This window comes from Scyliorhinus torazame, chromosome 27 (assembly GCF_047496885.1).
Source record: "Scyliorhinus torazame isolate Kashiwa2021f chromosome 27, sScyTor2.1, whole genome shotgun sequence".
In the NCBI taxonomy this organism is placed as follows: Eukaryota; Metazoa; Chordata; class Chondrichthyes; order Carcharhiniformes; family Scyliorhinidae; genus Scyliorhinus; species Scyliorhinus torazame.
Genome location: NC_092733.1, coordinates 15,023,085 through 15,037,553, shown reverse-complemented (window position 1 = coordinate 15,037,553; position 14,469 = coordinate 15,023,085). Strand labels below are relative to the sequence as shown.

Here is a 14,469-nt window from a genome sequence, read left to right as displayed (position 1 = left end):
CCACCTCACACACAAACATTCCCTAACTCCCAGTTTTGCAGGTTTCTGACATTTCATAGCTGATGGATACAGCAAAGCTCTGGAATATTCTCTATAATTAATTGACTTTTTTTTTAAATGACTTTGAAAAGAATGAATCAATAAAGGAGATGACAGGGTAGGGAGATAAATCTTTCAATCCGCTCAAACACAACCTGTCTCGTTGACACACTGGGCATTGGCAAAGCTGCCACATCGAAATATGAAGCTTAAAATAAATTTGCCCCAACCTTGAAAATTGACAAACGGGAACGGGATCTGAGAATCGGAGGTGGCGTTAATCTCCGGGATACTTGAAGAAGGGCGTGTGTCAACAATATCTTAAAGAGTAAGCGCGAGGAAAGAATTTCAGATAGTTTTCCCCTCATCGCCCTCCTCTGCCCTGAAGAGATTGACTAATTCCGGGTTCATGGAATCATAGAATTTGAAATGAAAATGAAAATCGCTTATTGTCACAAGTAGGCTTCAAATGAAGTTACTGTGAAAAGCCCCTAGTCGCCACATTCCGGCGCCTGTTCGGGGAGGCTGGTACGGGAATTGAACCGTGCTGCTGGCCTGCCTCGGTCTGCTTTAAAAGCCAGTGATTTAGCCCAGTGTGCTGGAGGCCATTCGGCCCATCGAGTCTGCACCGGCCCTTAGAAAGAGCACCCTACTTAAGCCCACGTAGCTACCCTATCCCCATAACCCAGTAACCCCCACTTAACCTTTTTCGGACACTAAGGGGCAATTTAGCATGGCCAATCCACCTAACCCGCACATCTTTGGACTGTGGGAGGAAACCGGAGCACCCGGAGGAAACCCACGCACACACGGGGAGGATGTGCAGACTCCGCACAGACAGTGACCCAGCGGGGAATCGAACCTGGGACCCTGGAGCTGTGAAGCAACAGTGCTAACCACTGTGCTACCGTGCTGCCCTTGGGTTAGCATTCTTGAATTCTTGTGCTTTGACTTTGGCCTCTATCCGTTGAACATTCTTTGTTCTCTGGTTTGGCAATTACTACTTAAAAACAAAAATGTCATTCCTACTTTCAAACCCCTTAGCCACCTCAAGCCGAAGATCTGGAATTCTCTCTCTCAAATTCTCCACCTCTCGCACTCTCTCTCTCTCTCCCTTCCTTTTTCTCCCCCTTCCTTTTAAGATGCTCCTTAAAACCCATCTCTTTGGGTTGTGTGCCCTAATATCTCCTTATCTGTTTGATAATTGCTGCTATGAAGGATCTTCGGATCTTTTACTGCATAAATGAATGGAGGTTGTTGTTGCGCATCCCGGGTCTGTATGGCATGGTGCATAGAGCAGTCAGGTCAAGGTAGTGACAGGTTAAGTGTGAGCAAATCCAACAAGCAGGTAGAGTGGGTAGCACAGTTCTGCAACACTGCACCGTTCGTGTAAAGGTGGTAACGCTGTGGGGTTGAGGGCTGGACAAGCACTCATCGAAGAAGAAGACATCGGGGGCGGAATTCTCCCCTACCCGGCGGGGCGGGCGGTCCCGGCGCCGAGGAGTGGCGTGAACCACTCCGGCGTCGGGCCGCCCGGAAGGTGCGGAATCCTCCGCACCTTCAGGGGCTAGGCCGGCACCGGCGGGGTTGGCGCCGCGCCAGCCGGCGTGGAAGGGTCTCCGCCAGCCGAAGCGAGTTGGCCCATGCGCGGGAGCGGCAGCATCTGCTGGCATCATCCCAGTGCGTGCGCAGGGGGCTCTTCTCTGCGCCGGCCATGGCGGACCGTTACACCGGCCAGCGCGGAGGGAAAGAGTCCCCCACGGCACAGGCCCGTGTGTGTGTGTGTGTGTGTGTGTCTCTCTGTGTCCCCTGTGTGTGTGTGTGTGTGTGTGTGTGTGTGTGTGTGTGTGTGTGTGTGCGTCTCTCTGTGTCCCCTGTGTGTGTGTGCGTGTCTCTCTGTGTCCCCTGTGTGTGTGTGTGTGTGTGTGTGTCTCTCTGTGTCCCCTGTGTGTGTGTGTGTGTGTGTGTGTGTGCCTCTCTGTGTCCCTTGTCTGTGTGTGTGTGTGTCTCTCTGTGTCCCCTGTGTGTGTGTGCGTGTCTCTCTGTGTCCCCTGTGTGTGTGTGTGTGTGTGTGTCTCTCTGTGTCCCCTGTGTGTGTGTGTGTGTGTGTGTGTGTGTGTCTCTCTGTGTCCCCTGTGTGTGTGTGCGTGTCTCTCTGTGTCCCCTGTGTGTGTGTGTGTGTGTGTGTGTCTCTCTGTGTCCCCTGTGTGTGTGTGTGTGTGTGTGTGTGTGTGTGTGTCTCTCTGTGTCCCTTGTCTGTGTGTGTGTGTGTCTCTCTGTGTCCCCTGTGTGTGTGTGTGTGTGTGTGTGTCTCTCTGTGTCCCCTGTCTGTGTGTGTGTGTGTGTGTGTGTGTGCGTCTCTCTGTGTCCCCTCTGTGTGTGTGCGTGTCTCTCTGTGTCCCCTGTGTGTGTGTGTGTGTGTGTGTGTCTCTCTGTGTCCCCTGTGTGTGTGTGTGTGTGTGTGTGTGTGTGTCTCTCTGTGTCCCTTGTCTGTGTGTGTGTGTGTGTCCCCTGTGTGTGTGTGTGTGTGTGTGTGTCTCTCTGTGTCCCCTGTGTGTGTGTGTGTGTGTGTGTGTGTGTCTCTCTGTGTCCCTTGTCTGTGTGTGTGTGTGTCTCTCTGTGTCCCCTGTCTGTGTGTGTGTGTGTGTGTGTGTGTGTCTCTCTGTGTCCCCTGTGTGTGTGTGTGTGTGTGTCTCTCTCTGTGTCCCGTGTGTGTGTGTGTGTGTGTCTCTCTGTGTCCCCTGTGTGTGCGTCTCTCTGTGTCTCCTGTCTGTGTGTGTGTGTCGCTCTGTGTCCCCTGTGTGTGTGTGTGTCTGTGTGTGTGTGTGTGTGTGTCTCTCTGTGTCCCCTGTGTGTGTGTGTGTGTGCGTCTCTCTGTGTCCCCTGTCTGTGTGTGTGTGTCGCTCTGTGTCCCCTGTGTGTGTGTGTGTGTCTGTGTGTGTGTGTGTGTGTGTGTGTCTCTCTGTGTCCCCTGTGTGTGTGTGTGTGTGTGTCTCTCTGTGTCCCCTGTGTGTGCGTCTCTCTGTGTCTCCTGTCTGTGTGTGTGTGCGTCTCATTGTGTCCCCTGTCTGTGTGTGTGTGTCGCTCTGTGTCCCCTGTGTGTGTGTGTGTGTCTCTGTGTCCTCTATGTGTGTGTGTGTGTGTGTGTGTGTGTGTCTCTCTGTGTCCCCTGTCTGTGTGTGTATGTGTCTCTCTCTCTGTGTCCCCTGTCTGTGTGTGTGTGTGTGTGTGTGTCCCCTGTCTGTGTGTGTGTGTCTCTCTGTGTCCCTTGTCTGTGTGTGTGTGTGTGTGTGTCCCCTGTCTGTGTGTGTGTGTGTGTGTGTGTGTGTCTCTCTCTGTGTCCCCTGCCTGTGTGTGTGTGTGTGTGTCTGTGTGTGTGTGTGTGTCTCTCTCTCTTTCCAAGTTTCTGTGTTTCTGTCTGGGATTTTCCTGGATATCGGCAAAGGCTGAAGTCGGTAGGGAAAGCCGTGTTGAGTGTGCCGATGGCAATGATGACTTTTCACGTTGGTTAGTGCGGCACTTAGTGCCAAAACTTTTCATGCCCATGTTGCACCCCATGTTGCTGGCGGGCAGCCACTGATTCACCCGGCACACCCATCATCAGGGCGCATCGTTTAGAGGCCGCCACAGCATCCACACTTTGCAGGTTGCCAGGAAGTGAAGGCTGCCAAGAAGTCATCACCCCCCCCCCCCCCCCAGGTTTTCACACAACTCCCTGGAGAGACTGCTCAACGCTGTGGAGGCCCCAACCCAGCATGGAGGGGGGCGGTGATCAGTGACCACGCCCTGAAGAAGAGGACAACCATCAGTGAAGGAAGGGGCTGAATGATCTGCCAGGCTAACTCACTCTTCTCATTGCTCTCAACTCGCGCACTCCTCACACATCCACAGGGACCTCACTCACTGCCAGCTCGAGGGACACCAGCACTCGCTCTCCCACACGCGCACCTTCATCTCCCTCTTAGGCCGTGTCCTCACCACCTTGCTGATCTACACATGCCAGGCATCCTTATCATCTGCCCTGGCACGCATCCTGCTGATACTCTCCCCATCTGCCTTCATGCAGGAAAGGTTGGCGCACGCCAAGAGGGAGAGATCCTGGATGGGTGGAGGGGTGCCAGAGCTGAAGGTCCTCACAGACTTTGAGGAGAAAACCATTTAGGTGGACGGTGAGGCTGTGGACCACTCCTGTCCTGATGTTGGCACCAATAAACCAAGTGAAGGTCCAACAATGCAACATCCATCAGGCAACAAGACTGATCCATGTCTCCTATTTCTCCTTCCCCGGCCATGCACTGGTCACCCCTCCTCTCTGTCGCAGGCACATCCTGCAGGCAGCTGAGGGAGACAACCAGCCAGGTCCTCCAACCCTAACAGCAGCACAGAGGAACGGGCACACGAAATAGAAGAACCATCGCGGCGCTCAGCCACACCCTCCACCAGAGCAGAGACACACGCCTCGGTGGGACCTCGTTGTAGAGTGGGCTCGGGGTTAGCACTCTGAGCCATAGCAGGCCGAGGCAGGCACCTCCCAGGGTTCCGGCACTCTTCAGATTGCTGGAAGCCAGGAATTTGCTGAGTCCCAGTCAAACGATGAGCCCCTGGACTCAGTCATGCCTCAGTTCCTGGCGTTCCAAAGGCAAACGTGGGAAAATCGGGAAGGGATGTCTGGTGCACTCCTCTGATTTTCAAGGTTGCATGCGAGGAGTCCAAGGTCAGCATAGCTAGGGTGGGGGCGGCTGTGAGGACCTTGCTGCAAGACGTTTGTCCAGCACTGCTTCAGGACATACACTCCATGGTGCAGGCACTTCCATCAGTGCCAATGCCAGAGGATGACGGGGCTTCTCAAGCTCATTCCACCTGCCTCTCTATCCCCAGGAAGAAGCCCAGGGCCCTCGGGCACTCACAGGGAGGAGTGTCCCGCCCATGCGAATCCCCTCTTTCTGTCACCACTTCAGCTCCAGACCCACAGGTCGAGGAGGGTGCCACTGCCACACTGCAGGGCCCAGAAAGCAGGGACCGCACCAGGTGTTAGCCTCCCGAGGGCGCCCGCCAAGGTCATCACAGGCAACTGGATGTGACAGGCCGCAGGCCTCCACCTCTGCTGTGGATGTTGGGGACTAACCTAGATGTAACGGCAGGGTTAGAAAGGCTAAGAAGCTCTAGTTGTACAGCGTGGGCACGGGTGTTAAACACTTGGACATACCATTCACCTCTGTAAATAAACTCCCACTGATTTTACCCTTTCTATGGCTCCTTGTCCTGATGAGCTGTGTCCCTGTACTTCCTGATTCCCACACAAGATAAAGACAGGGGCTCAGTCCAAGCCATCCTCCGTGTTCGTTATGCAAGGGTCCCAGCACATTGATGACATCCCTTCACAGTGCCTGACCACATCAGTCAAGCCTGTATCTGACCATAAGAACCAGGAGCAGGGAATGAGGATGTCTCGCACAATGTACACGGCTAACGTCACTCATCCCAGGCATTGTCAAGGTGCCTTCTTTCCACCTTTGAGGTGCAGCTGCCCGCCCGTCCCATCTGCTTCAGCCGCCGGTGACACTGAACCTCAAGGGTCCAGACCAAAGGACCATAGGACGTAGGAGCAGAGGTAGGCCACTCGGCCCAGCGAGTCTGCTCCGCCATTCGATGAGATCAGGGTTTCCACTTTCCCGCCTTATCCCCATAACCCTCAATTCCCTCACTGATTAAAACTCCATCTCAGCCTTGAACATACTTAATGACCCGGCCTCTGCAGCTCTCTGCGGTAACGAATTCCACAGATTCACTGCCCTCTGAGAGAAGAAATTCCTCCTCATCTCTGTCTGAAATGGGAGACCCCCTTACTCTGAGATTCTGCCCTCTGGTCCCAGACTTTCCCACAAGGGGAAACAACCTCTCAGCATCGACCCTGTCAAACCCCCTGAGAACCCGATATGTCTCAATAAGGTCGCCTCTCATTCTTCTAAACTCCAATGAGCACAGGCCCAACCGACTCAACCTCTCCTCATAAGGAAACCCCTCCATGCCCGGGATTAACCGAGTGAACCTTCTCTGGACTGACTCCAATGCCGGTATGTATTTCCTTCGATAAGGAGACCAAATCTGTTCACAGGTTTCTAGATGTGGTCTAACTAGTGCCTTGTATAGTTTTAGCAGAACTTTCCTATTGCCATACGTCATTCCCTTTGAAATAAAGGGCAATCATCCATTTGCCTTCCCTATTACCTGTTGACTTGCATGCTAGCTTTTTGTGATTTATTCTCGAGAATCTCCAGATCCTTCTGGGCTGCAGTTTTCTGCCATCTCTCTCCATTTAAATAATATTCAGCTCCTTACCAAAGTGCATAACTTCACATTTTCCTACATTATATTCCATCTGCCAAGTTTTTGCCCACTCACTCAACCTGTCTGTATCCCTCTGTAGACTCTTTGCATAATCCTCACTTGCCTTCCCACCTATTTCTGTGTCATCCGCAAACTTAGCAATAGAGCATTCACTTCCCTCGTCCAAGTCATCATATTGTGAATAATTGCGGTCCCAGCACGGATCCCTGTGGCACTCCGCTAGTTACAGGTTGCCATCCTGAAAAAGCTCCTCTTATCCCAACTCTTGTCTTCTATCAGCTAGCCAATCCTCTATCCATGCTAATATTCTACCTCCAACACCATGAGGGTCTTATCTCATTAAGAAGCCTTTCGTGTGACACTTTTATCAAATGCTTTTTAGAAATCCAAGTATATTACATCTACTGGTTCCCCTTCCTCTATTCTGCTTATTACCACCTTCGAGAATTGTGATAAATATGTCAGGCATGATTTGCCCTCATGAAGCCATGCTGACCTTGCTTGATTATATTATGTATTTCTAAATGCTCTGCTATTACATTCTTTATAATGGACTATAATGACTGAAGTTAAGCTAACTGGCCTGTAGTCACTTGCTTTTTCTCTCCTTTTTTGAATAAAGGTGTTACGTTGGCAGTTTTCCAATTCTCTGGGACTTTTCCACAATTTATGGATTCTTGGAAGATTACTGCCAGTGTATCCACTATCTCTGTAGCTACTTCCTTTAATATCCTGGGATGCAACCCATCAGGTCCAGGGGACTTATCGGCATTTAATGCCAGTAGTTTCCTCTGTATGTTTTACCTGGTGATTGTTATTGTTTATATTTCCACTCCAACTTCTGCCCCTTGATTATTTATAGTAAGAAGTTTTACAACACCAGGTTAAAGTCCAACAGGTTTGTTTGGAATCGCTAGCTTTCGGAGCACAGCTCCTTCCTCGGGTGAATGAAGAGGTGGGTTCCAGAAACACATATATAGACAAAGTCAATGATGCAGGTATTACCTGCAAACACTCGCATTCAAAGTATCGTCTTGCACCATTGGAATTTCTGTCTCCCTCTCCGCCTCCCTCTCCGCCTCCCTCTCCGCCTCCCTCTCCGCCTCCCTCTCCGCCTCCCTCACCGCCTCCCTCTCCGCCTCCCTCTCCGCCTCCCTCTCCGCCTCCCTCTCCGCCTCCCTCTCCGCCTCCCTCTCCGCCACTCTCTCCGCCACTCTCTCCGCCACTCTCTCCGCCACTCTCTCCGCCACTCTCTCCGCCACTCTCTCCCCGCCTCTCTCTCCGCCTCTCTCTCCGCCTCCCTCTCCGTCTCCGCCTCCCTCTCCGTCTCCGTCTCCCTCTCCGTCTCTCTCCCTCTCCGTCTCTCTCCCTCTCCGTCTCTCTCCCTCTCCGTCTCTCTCCCTCTCCGTCTCTCTCCCTCTCCGTCTCTCTCCCGCTCCGTCTCTCTCCCGCTCCGTCTCTCTCCCGCTCCGTCTCTCTCCCTCTCTCTCTCTCCGTCTCTCTCTCTCCCTCTCCGTCTCTCTCTCTCCCTCCCTCTCCGTCTCTCTCTCTCCCTCCCTCTCCGTCTCTCTCTCTCCCTCCCTCTCCGTCTCTCTCTCTCCCCCTCCCTCTCCAATGTGGTGCACATTGGTACCAACGACATAGGTAGGAAAAGGGGTGTGGAGGTAATAAACAAGTTTAGGGAGTTAGGCTGGAAGTTGAAAGTCAGGACAGACAGAGTTGTCATCTCTGGTTTGTTGCCGGTGCCACGTGATAGCGAGGCTAGGAATAGGGAGAGAGTGCAGTTGAACACGTGGCTGCAGGAATGGTGTAGGAGGGAGGGCTTCAGGTATTTGGATAATTGGAGCGCATTCTGGGGAAGGTGGGACCTGTACAAGCAGGACGGGTTGCATCTGAACCAGAGGGGCACCAATATCCTGGGAGGGAGGTTTGCTAGTACTCTTCGGGAGGGTTTAAACTAATTTGGCAGGGGAATGGGAACCGGATTTGTAGTCCAGCAACTAAGGTAGCCGATATTCAGGACGCCAAAGCATGTAATGAGGCAGTGGGGAAGGGAACACTGACAAAGGAGAGTATTTGCAGGCACGGAGATGGGTTGAAGTGTGTATACTTCAACGCAAGAAGCATCAGGAATAAGGTGGGTGAACTTAAGGCATGGATCGGTACTTGGGACTACGATGTGGTGGCCATCACGGAAACTTGGATAGAAGAGGGGCAGAAATGGTTGTTGGAGGTCCCTGGTTATAGATGTTTCAATAAGATTAGGGAGGGTGGTAAAAGAGGTGGGGGGGTGGCATTATTAATTAGAGATAGTATAACAGCTGCAGAAAGGCAGTTCGAGGAGTATCACCCTATTGAGGTAGTATGGGTTGAAGTCAGAAATAGGAAAGGAGCAGTCACCTTGTTAGGAGTTTTCTATAGGCCCCCCAATAGTAGCAGAGATGTGGAGGAACAGATTGGGAAACAGATTTTGGAAAGGTGCAGAAGTCATAGGGTGGTAGTCATGGGCGACTTTAACTTCCCAAATATTGAGTGGAAACTCTTTAGATCAAATAGTTTGGATGGGGTGGTGTTTGTGCAGTGTGTCCAGGAAGCTTTTCTAACACAGTATGTAGATTGTCCAACCAGAGGAGGGGCAATATTGGATTTAGTACTGGGTAATGAACCAGGGCAAGTGATAGATTTGTTAGTGGGGGAGCATTTTGGAGATAGTGACCACAATTCTGTGACTTTCACTTTAGTAATGGAGAGGGATAGGTACGTGCAACAGGGCAAGGTTTACAATTGGGGTAAGGGTAAATACGATGTTGTCAGACAAGAATTGAAGTGCATAAGTTGGGAACATAGGCTGGCAGGGAAGGACACAAGTGAAATGTGGAACTTGTTCAAGGAACAGGTGCTACGTGTCCTTGATATGTATGTCCCTGTCAGGCAGGGAAGAGATGGTCGAGTGAGGGAACCATGGTTGACAAGAGAGGTTGAATGTCTTGTTAAGAGGAAAAAGGTGACTTATGTAAGGCTGAGGAAACAAGGTTCAGACAGGGCATTGGAGGGATACAAGATAGCCAGGAGGGAACTGAAGAAAGGGATTAGGAGAGCTAAGAGAGGGCATGAACAATCTTTGGCGGGTAGGATCAAGGAAAACCCCAAGGCCTTTTACACATATGTGAGAAATATGAGAATGACTAGAGCGAGGGTAGGTCCGATCAAGGACAGTAGCGGGAGATTGTGTATTGAGTCTGAAGAGATAGGCGAGGTCTTGAATGAGTACTTTTCTTCTGTATTTACAAATGAGAGGGGCGATATTGTTGGAGAGGACAGTGTGAAACAGATTGGTAAGCTCGAGGAAATACTTGTTAGGAAGGAAGATGTGTTGGGCATTTTGAAAAACTTGAGGATAGACAAGTCCCCCGGGCCTGACGGGTTATATCCAAGGATTCTATGGGAAGCAAGAGATGAAATTGCAGAGCCGTTGGCAATTATCTTTTCGTCCTCACTGTCAACAGGGGTGGTACCAGGGGATTGGAGAGTGGCGAATGTCGTGCCCCTGTTCAAAAAAGGAACTAGGGATAACCCTGGGAATTACAGGCCAGTTAGTCTTACTTCGGTGGTAGGCAAAGTAATGGAAAGGGTACTGAAGGATAGGATTTCTGAGCATCTGGAAAGACACTGCTTGATTAGGGATAGTCAGCACGGATTTGTGAGGGGTAGGTCTTGCCTTACAAATCTTATTGAATTCTTTGAGGAGGTGACCAAGCATGTGGATGAAGGTAAAGCAGTGGATGTAGTGTACATGGATTTTAGTAAGGCATTTGATAAAGTTCCCCATGGTAGGCTTCTGCACAAAGTAAGGAGGCATGGGATAGTGGGAAATTTGGCCAGTTGGATAACGAACTGGCTAACCGATAGAAGTCAGAGAGTGGTGGTGGATGGCAAATATTCAGCCTGGATCCCAGTTACCAGTGGTGTACCGCAGGGATCAGTTCTGGGTCCTCTGCTGTTTGTGATTTTCATTAATGACTTGGATGAGGGAGTTGAAGGGTGGGTCAGTAAATTTGCAGACGATACGAAGATTGGTGGAGTTGTGGATAGTAAGGAGGGCTGTTGTCGGCTGCAAAGAGACATAGATAGGATGCAGAGCTGGGCTGAGAAGTGGCAGATGGAGTTTAACCCTGAAAAGTGTGAGGTTGTCCATTTTGGAAGGACAAATATGAATGCGGAATACAGGGTTAACGGTAGAGTTCTTGGCATTGTGAAGGAGCAGAGAGACCTTGGGGTCTATGTTCATACATCTTTGAAAGTTGCCACTCAAGTGGATAGAGCTGTGAAGAAGGCCTATGGTGTGCTCGCGTTCATTAACAGAGGGATTGAATTTAAGAGCCGTGAGGTGATGATGCAGCTGTACAAAACTTTGGTAAGGCCACATTTGGAGTACTGTGTACAGTTCTGGTCGCCTCATTTTAGGAAGGATGTGGAAGCTCTGGAAAAGGTGCAAAGAAGATTTACCAGGATGTTGCCTGGAATGGAGAGTAGGTCTTACGAGGAAAGGTTGAGGGTGCTAGGCCTTTTCTCATTAGAGCGGAGAAGGATGAGGGGCGACTTGATAGAGGTTTATAAGATGATCAGGGGAATAGATAGAGTAGACAGTCAGAGACTTTTTCCCCAGGTGGAACACACCATTACAAGGGGACATAAATTTAAGGTGAAAGGTGGAAGATATAGGAGGGATATCAGAGGTAGGTTCTTTACCCAGAGAGTAGTGGGGGCATGGAATGCACTGCCTGTGGAAGTAGTTGAGTCGGAAACATTAGTGACCTTCAAGCAGCTGTTGGATAGGTGCATGGATTACGGGAAAATGATATAGTGTAGATTTATTTGTTCTTAAGGGCAGCACGGTAGCATTGTGGATAGCACAATTGCTTCACAGATCCATGGTCCCAGGTTCGATTTCGGCTTGGGTCATTGTCTGTGCGGAGTCTGCACGTCCTCCCCGTGTCTGCGTGGGTTTCCTCCGGGTGCTCCGGTTTCCTCCCACAGTCCAAAGATGTGCGGGTTAGGTGAATTGGACAATGATAAATTGCCCTTAATGTCCAAATTGCCCTTGGTGTTGGGTGGAGGTGTTGAGTTTGGGTAGGGTGCTCTTTCCAAGAGCTGGTGCAGACTCAGGGGGCCGAATGGCCTCCTTCTGCACTGTAGATTCAATGATAATCTCTGATTAATCTAGGACAATGGTTCGGCACAACATCGTGGGCCGAAGGGCCTGTTCTGTGCTGTATTTTCTATGTTCTATGTTCTATGTTCCATCGCTCTCCCTCTCCGTCTCTCTCTCTCCGTCTCTCTCCCTCTCCATCTCTCTCTCTCTCTCCCATGTCGCTCTCTCTCTCTCCATCTCTCTCTGTCTCCCTCTCCCCCCGTCTCCCTCTCCCCCCGTCTCCCTCTCCCCCCATCTCCCTCTCCCCCGTCTCCCTCTCCCCCCCCATCTCCCTCTCCCTCCCGTCTCCCTCTCCCCCCCCCCGTCTCCCTCTCCCCCCCGTCTCCCTCTCCCCCCCGTCTCCCTCTCCCCCCGTCTCCCTCTCCCCCCCCGTCTCCCTCTCCCCCCCCGTCTCCCTCTCTCTGTCTCCCTCTCTCTGTCTCCCTCTCTCTGTCTCCCCCTCTTCCCGTCTCCCTCTCCACCCCGTCTCCCTCTCCACCCCGTCTCCCTCTCCACCCCGTTTCCCTCTCCACCCCGTCTCCCTCTCCACCTCGTCTCCCTCTCCACCTCGTCTCCCTCTCCACCTCGTCTCCCTCTCCACCCCGTCTCCCTCTCCACCCCGTCTCCCTCTCCACCCCGTCTCCCTCTCCACCCCGTCTCCCTCTCCACCCCGTCTCCCTCTCCACCCCGTCTCCCTCTCCACCCCGTCTCCCTCTCCTCCCCGTCTCCCTCTCTCCCCGTCTCCCTCTCTCCCCGTCTCCCTCTCTCCCCGTCTCCCTCTCTCCCCGTCTCCCTCTCTCCCCGTCTCCCTCTCTGTCTCTCTCTCTGTCATTCCCGCTGTCTTCTCTGTTTCTCTCTCTGTCCCTCTCTCTTTCTCTCCCTCTGTGTCTCTCTCTCTCTCCGCCTCTCTCTCTCTCTCTTCCTGTTATCTACCGGAGTCTGTCTCACTCCCAGACCATACTGCTGCTTAGTCCTCTACACTTTCCTCACTACTTGTCCCCTTCTCACTTCTCTCTCTTTGCCTCTGTCGCTCATTTTCTCTCCCTGGTCACTCTCCTTTCATTTTTCTCTCATTTCTTCCTTTCCTTTCATTCCCTGTAACCCACCCCCTTCTCTGAGTCTCTGGAGATTTTGTTCTGGAGTTTGCAGTTGAACTCTGGCTGAATAGCTGACTGCTTAATGAATGAACACCGTGTCCCCCTGGAACACTCACATAAGCTTGTGACTGACAGACGTGAAGCCCCAGTGCAGATTCTCAATGAGGCAGGACTGGGGTGGGGTGGGTGGGGGTCGATGTGGCAGCTCTTCCAATCTCAGACTGCTGGTGGCAATAGATTCACACACACGTATGTACACAGACACACGCTCTCTCTCTCTCTCTCTCTCTCTCTCACACACACACTCACACAGAAAATCCTCCCCTTCCCATGCTGGTGGAATAATCTGGCAAACCTATCGAGGGAATTGGAACAGCTTTTTTTCCCGTCCGTGGCTACACGGTGCTGTAGACCGACAATCGCGACCATCACAATGTCAGCTCTCCGGGACCATGTCTGACTCTCTCTGGACAGTGCTGTCTAATTTTTCTATGCCGTATTTCCTTGACAGCAGCATGTTCCGACGGTCCAAAAGGTAATTAAGAGCCTGCCTCCGTTTAACAAAGAAAGGGGAATGATCTTGTGTGGTTACGGTACAAGGGAGACTGTATAAGGGAAGGTCAAAGCTGTGTGTGTTCAGGGTGGTGGCTCGATTTGTAAATGGGGGGTATAAAAAGATAGATGTTTGGAGGGGGAAATGGGCTGTGGTTCATGCACCGATATTGAGATGAAGGACGGATTAAATTTCCCCTCCCAGTCCTTGCTGAATAGACGGCGGGCTATTGAAAGCAGCCATAAGCACTCCGCCTTCTTGAGTGCTTCACCTTAGCACGGCAGTAGAAGGAGGCAGATGTCTGCTTTCTGTGCTGCAAAGGGCTGAGGGCTTTGCGACAATGTGCCTGTGATTGTGAGGTTGAACAGACCTGGAACTGTGATTGCTGGAGGGTGTGAGTGTTATTATCGGGATTGAAGAGCAGCTCGAGAGTAAATGCTGAGATGGATTCTATTGTTCCACTTTGACCCCCCTTTGTGTGCTGAGTCTGTTCTGCTGTACAGCTGCTTTACCAGCACACACATATCCATATACACATATGTATATAGACATGCACACACACATATACATATACACATATGTATATAGACATGCACACACACATATACATATACACATGTATATAGGCATCCACACACATCCATATACACATATGTATAGACATGCGCACACACACATCCATATACACATGTATATAGACATGCACACACATATACACATGTATATAGGCATGCGCACACATATCCATATACACATTTGTATATAGACATGCACACATATACATATACACATGTATATAGACATGCACACACACATATACATATACACATATGTATACAGACATGCGCACACACACATATACATATACACATGTATATAGGCATCCACACACATCCACATACACATATGTATAGACATGCGCACACACATATCCATATACACATGTATATAGGCATCCACACACATCCACATACACATATGTATAGACATGCGCACACACATATCCATATACACATTTGTATATAGACATGCACACACACCTATACATATACACATGTATATATACATGCACACACACATATACATATACACATATGTATATAGACATGCACACACACATATACATATACACATGTATATAGGGATCCACACACATCCACATACACATATGTATAGACATGCGCACACCCATATCCATATACACAGGTATATAGACATGCACACACACATATCCATATACA

The 14,469-nt window shown here is 50.8% G+C and overlaps 1 protein-coding gene across 5 annotated transcripts in view; it reads left to right on the top strand.

Moving 5' to 3' along the window:
- Positions 1-14,469, top strand: part of LOC140403227 (microtubule-associated serine/threonine-protein kinase 1-like) — a 217,797-nt gene that overhangs the window by 50,929 nt on the left and 152,399 nt on the right. For 2 of the 5 annotated variants that reach the window (XM_072490989.1, XM_072490986.1), the window contains exon 1: positions 13,005-13,210. The exons of 1 other annotated variant lie outside the window; for it this stretch is intronic. In XM_072490989.1, the coding sequence (XP_072347090.1) occupies positions 13,128-13,210 (83 nt within the window). In that variant the 5' untranslated portion in view covers positions 13,005-13,127. Of the gene's footprint in view, positions 1-13,004; positions 13,211-14,469 lie in introns of those variants that run through there. 2 more of the 5 variants (XM_072490988.1, XM_072490985.1) reach the window with 1 other exon arrangement.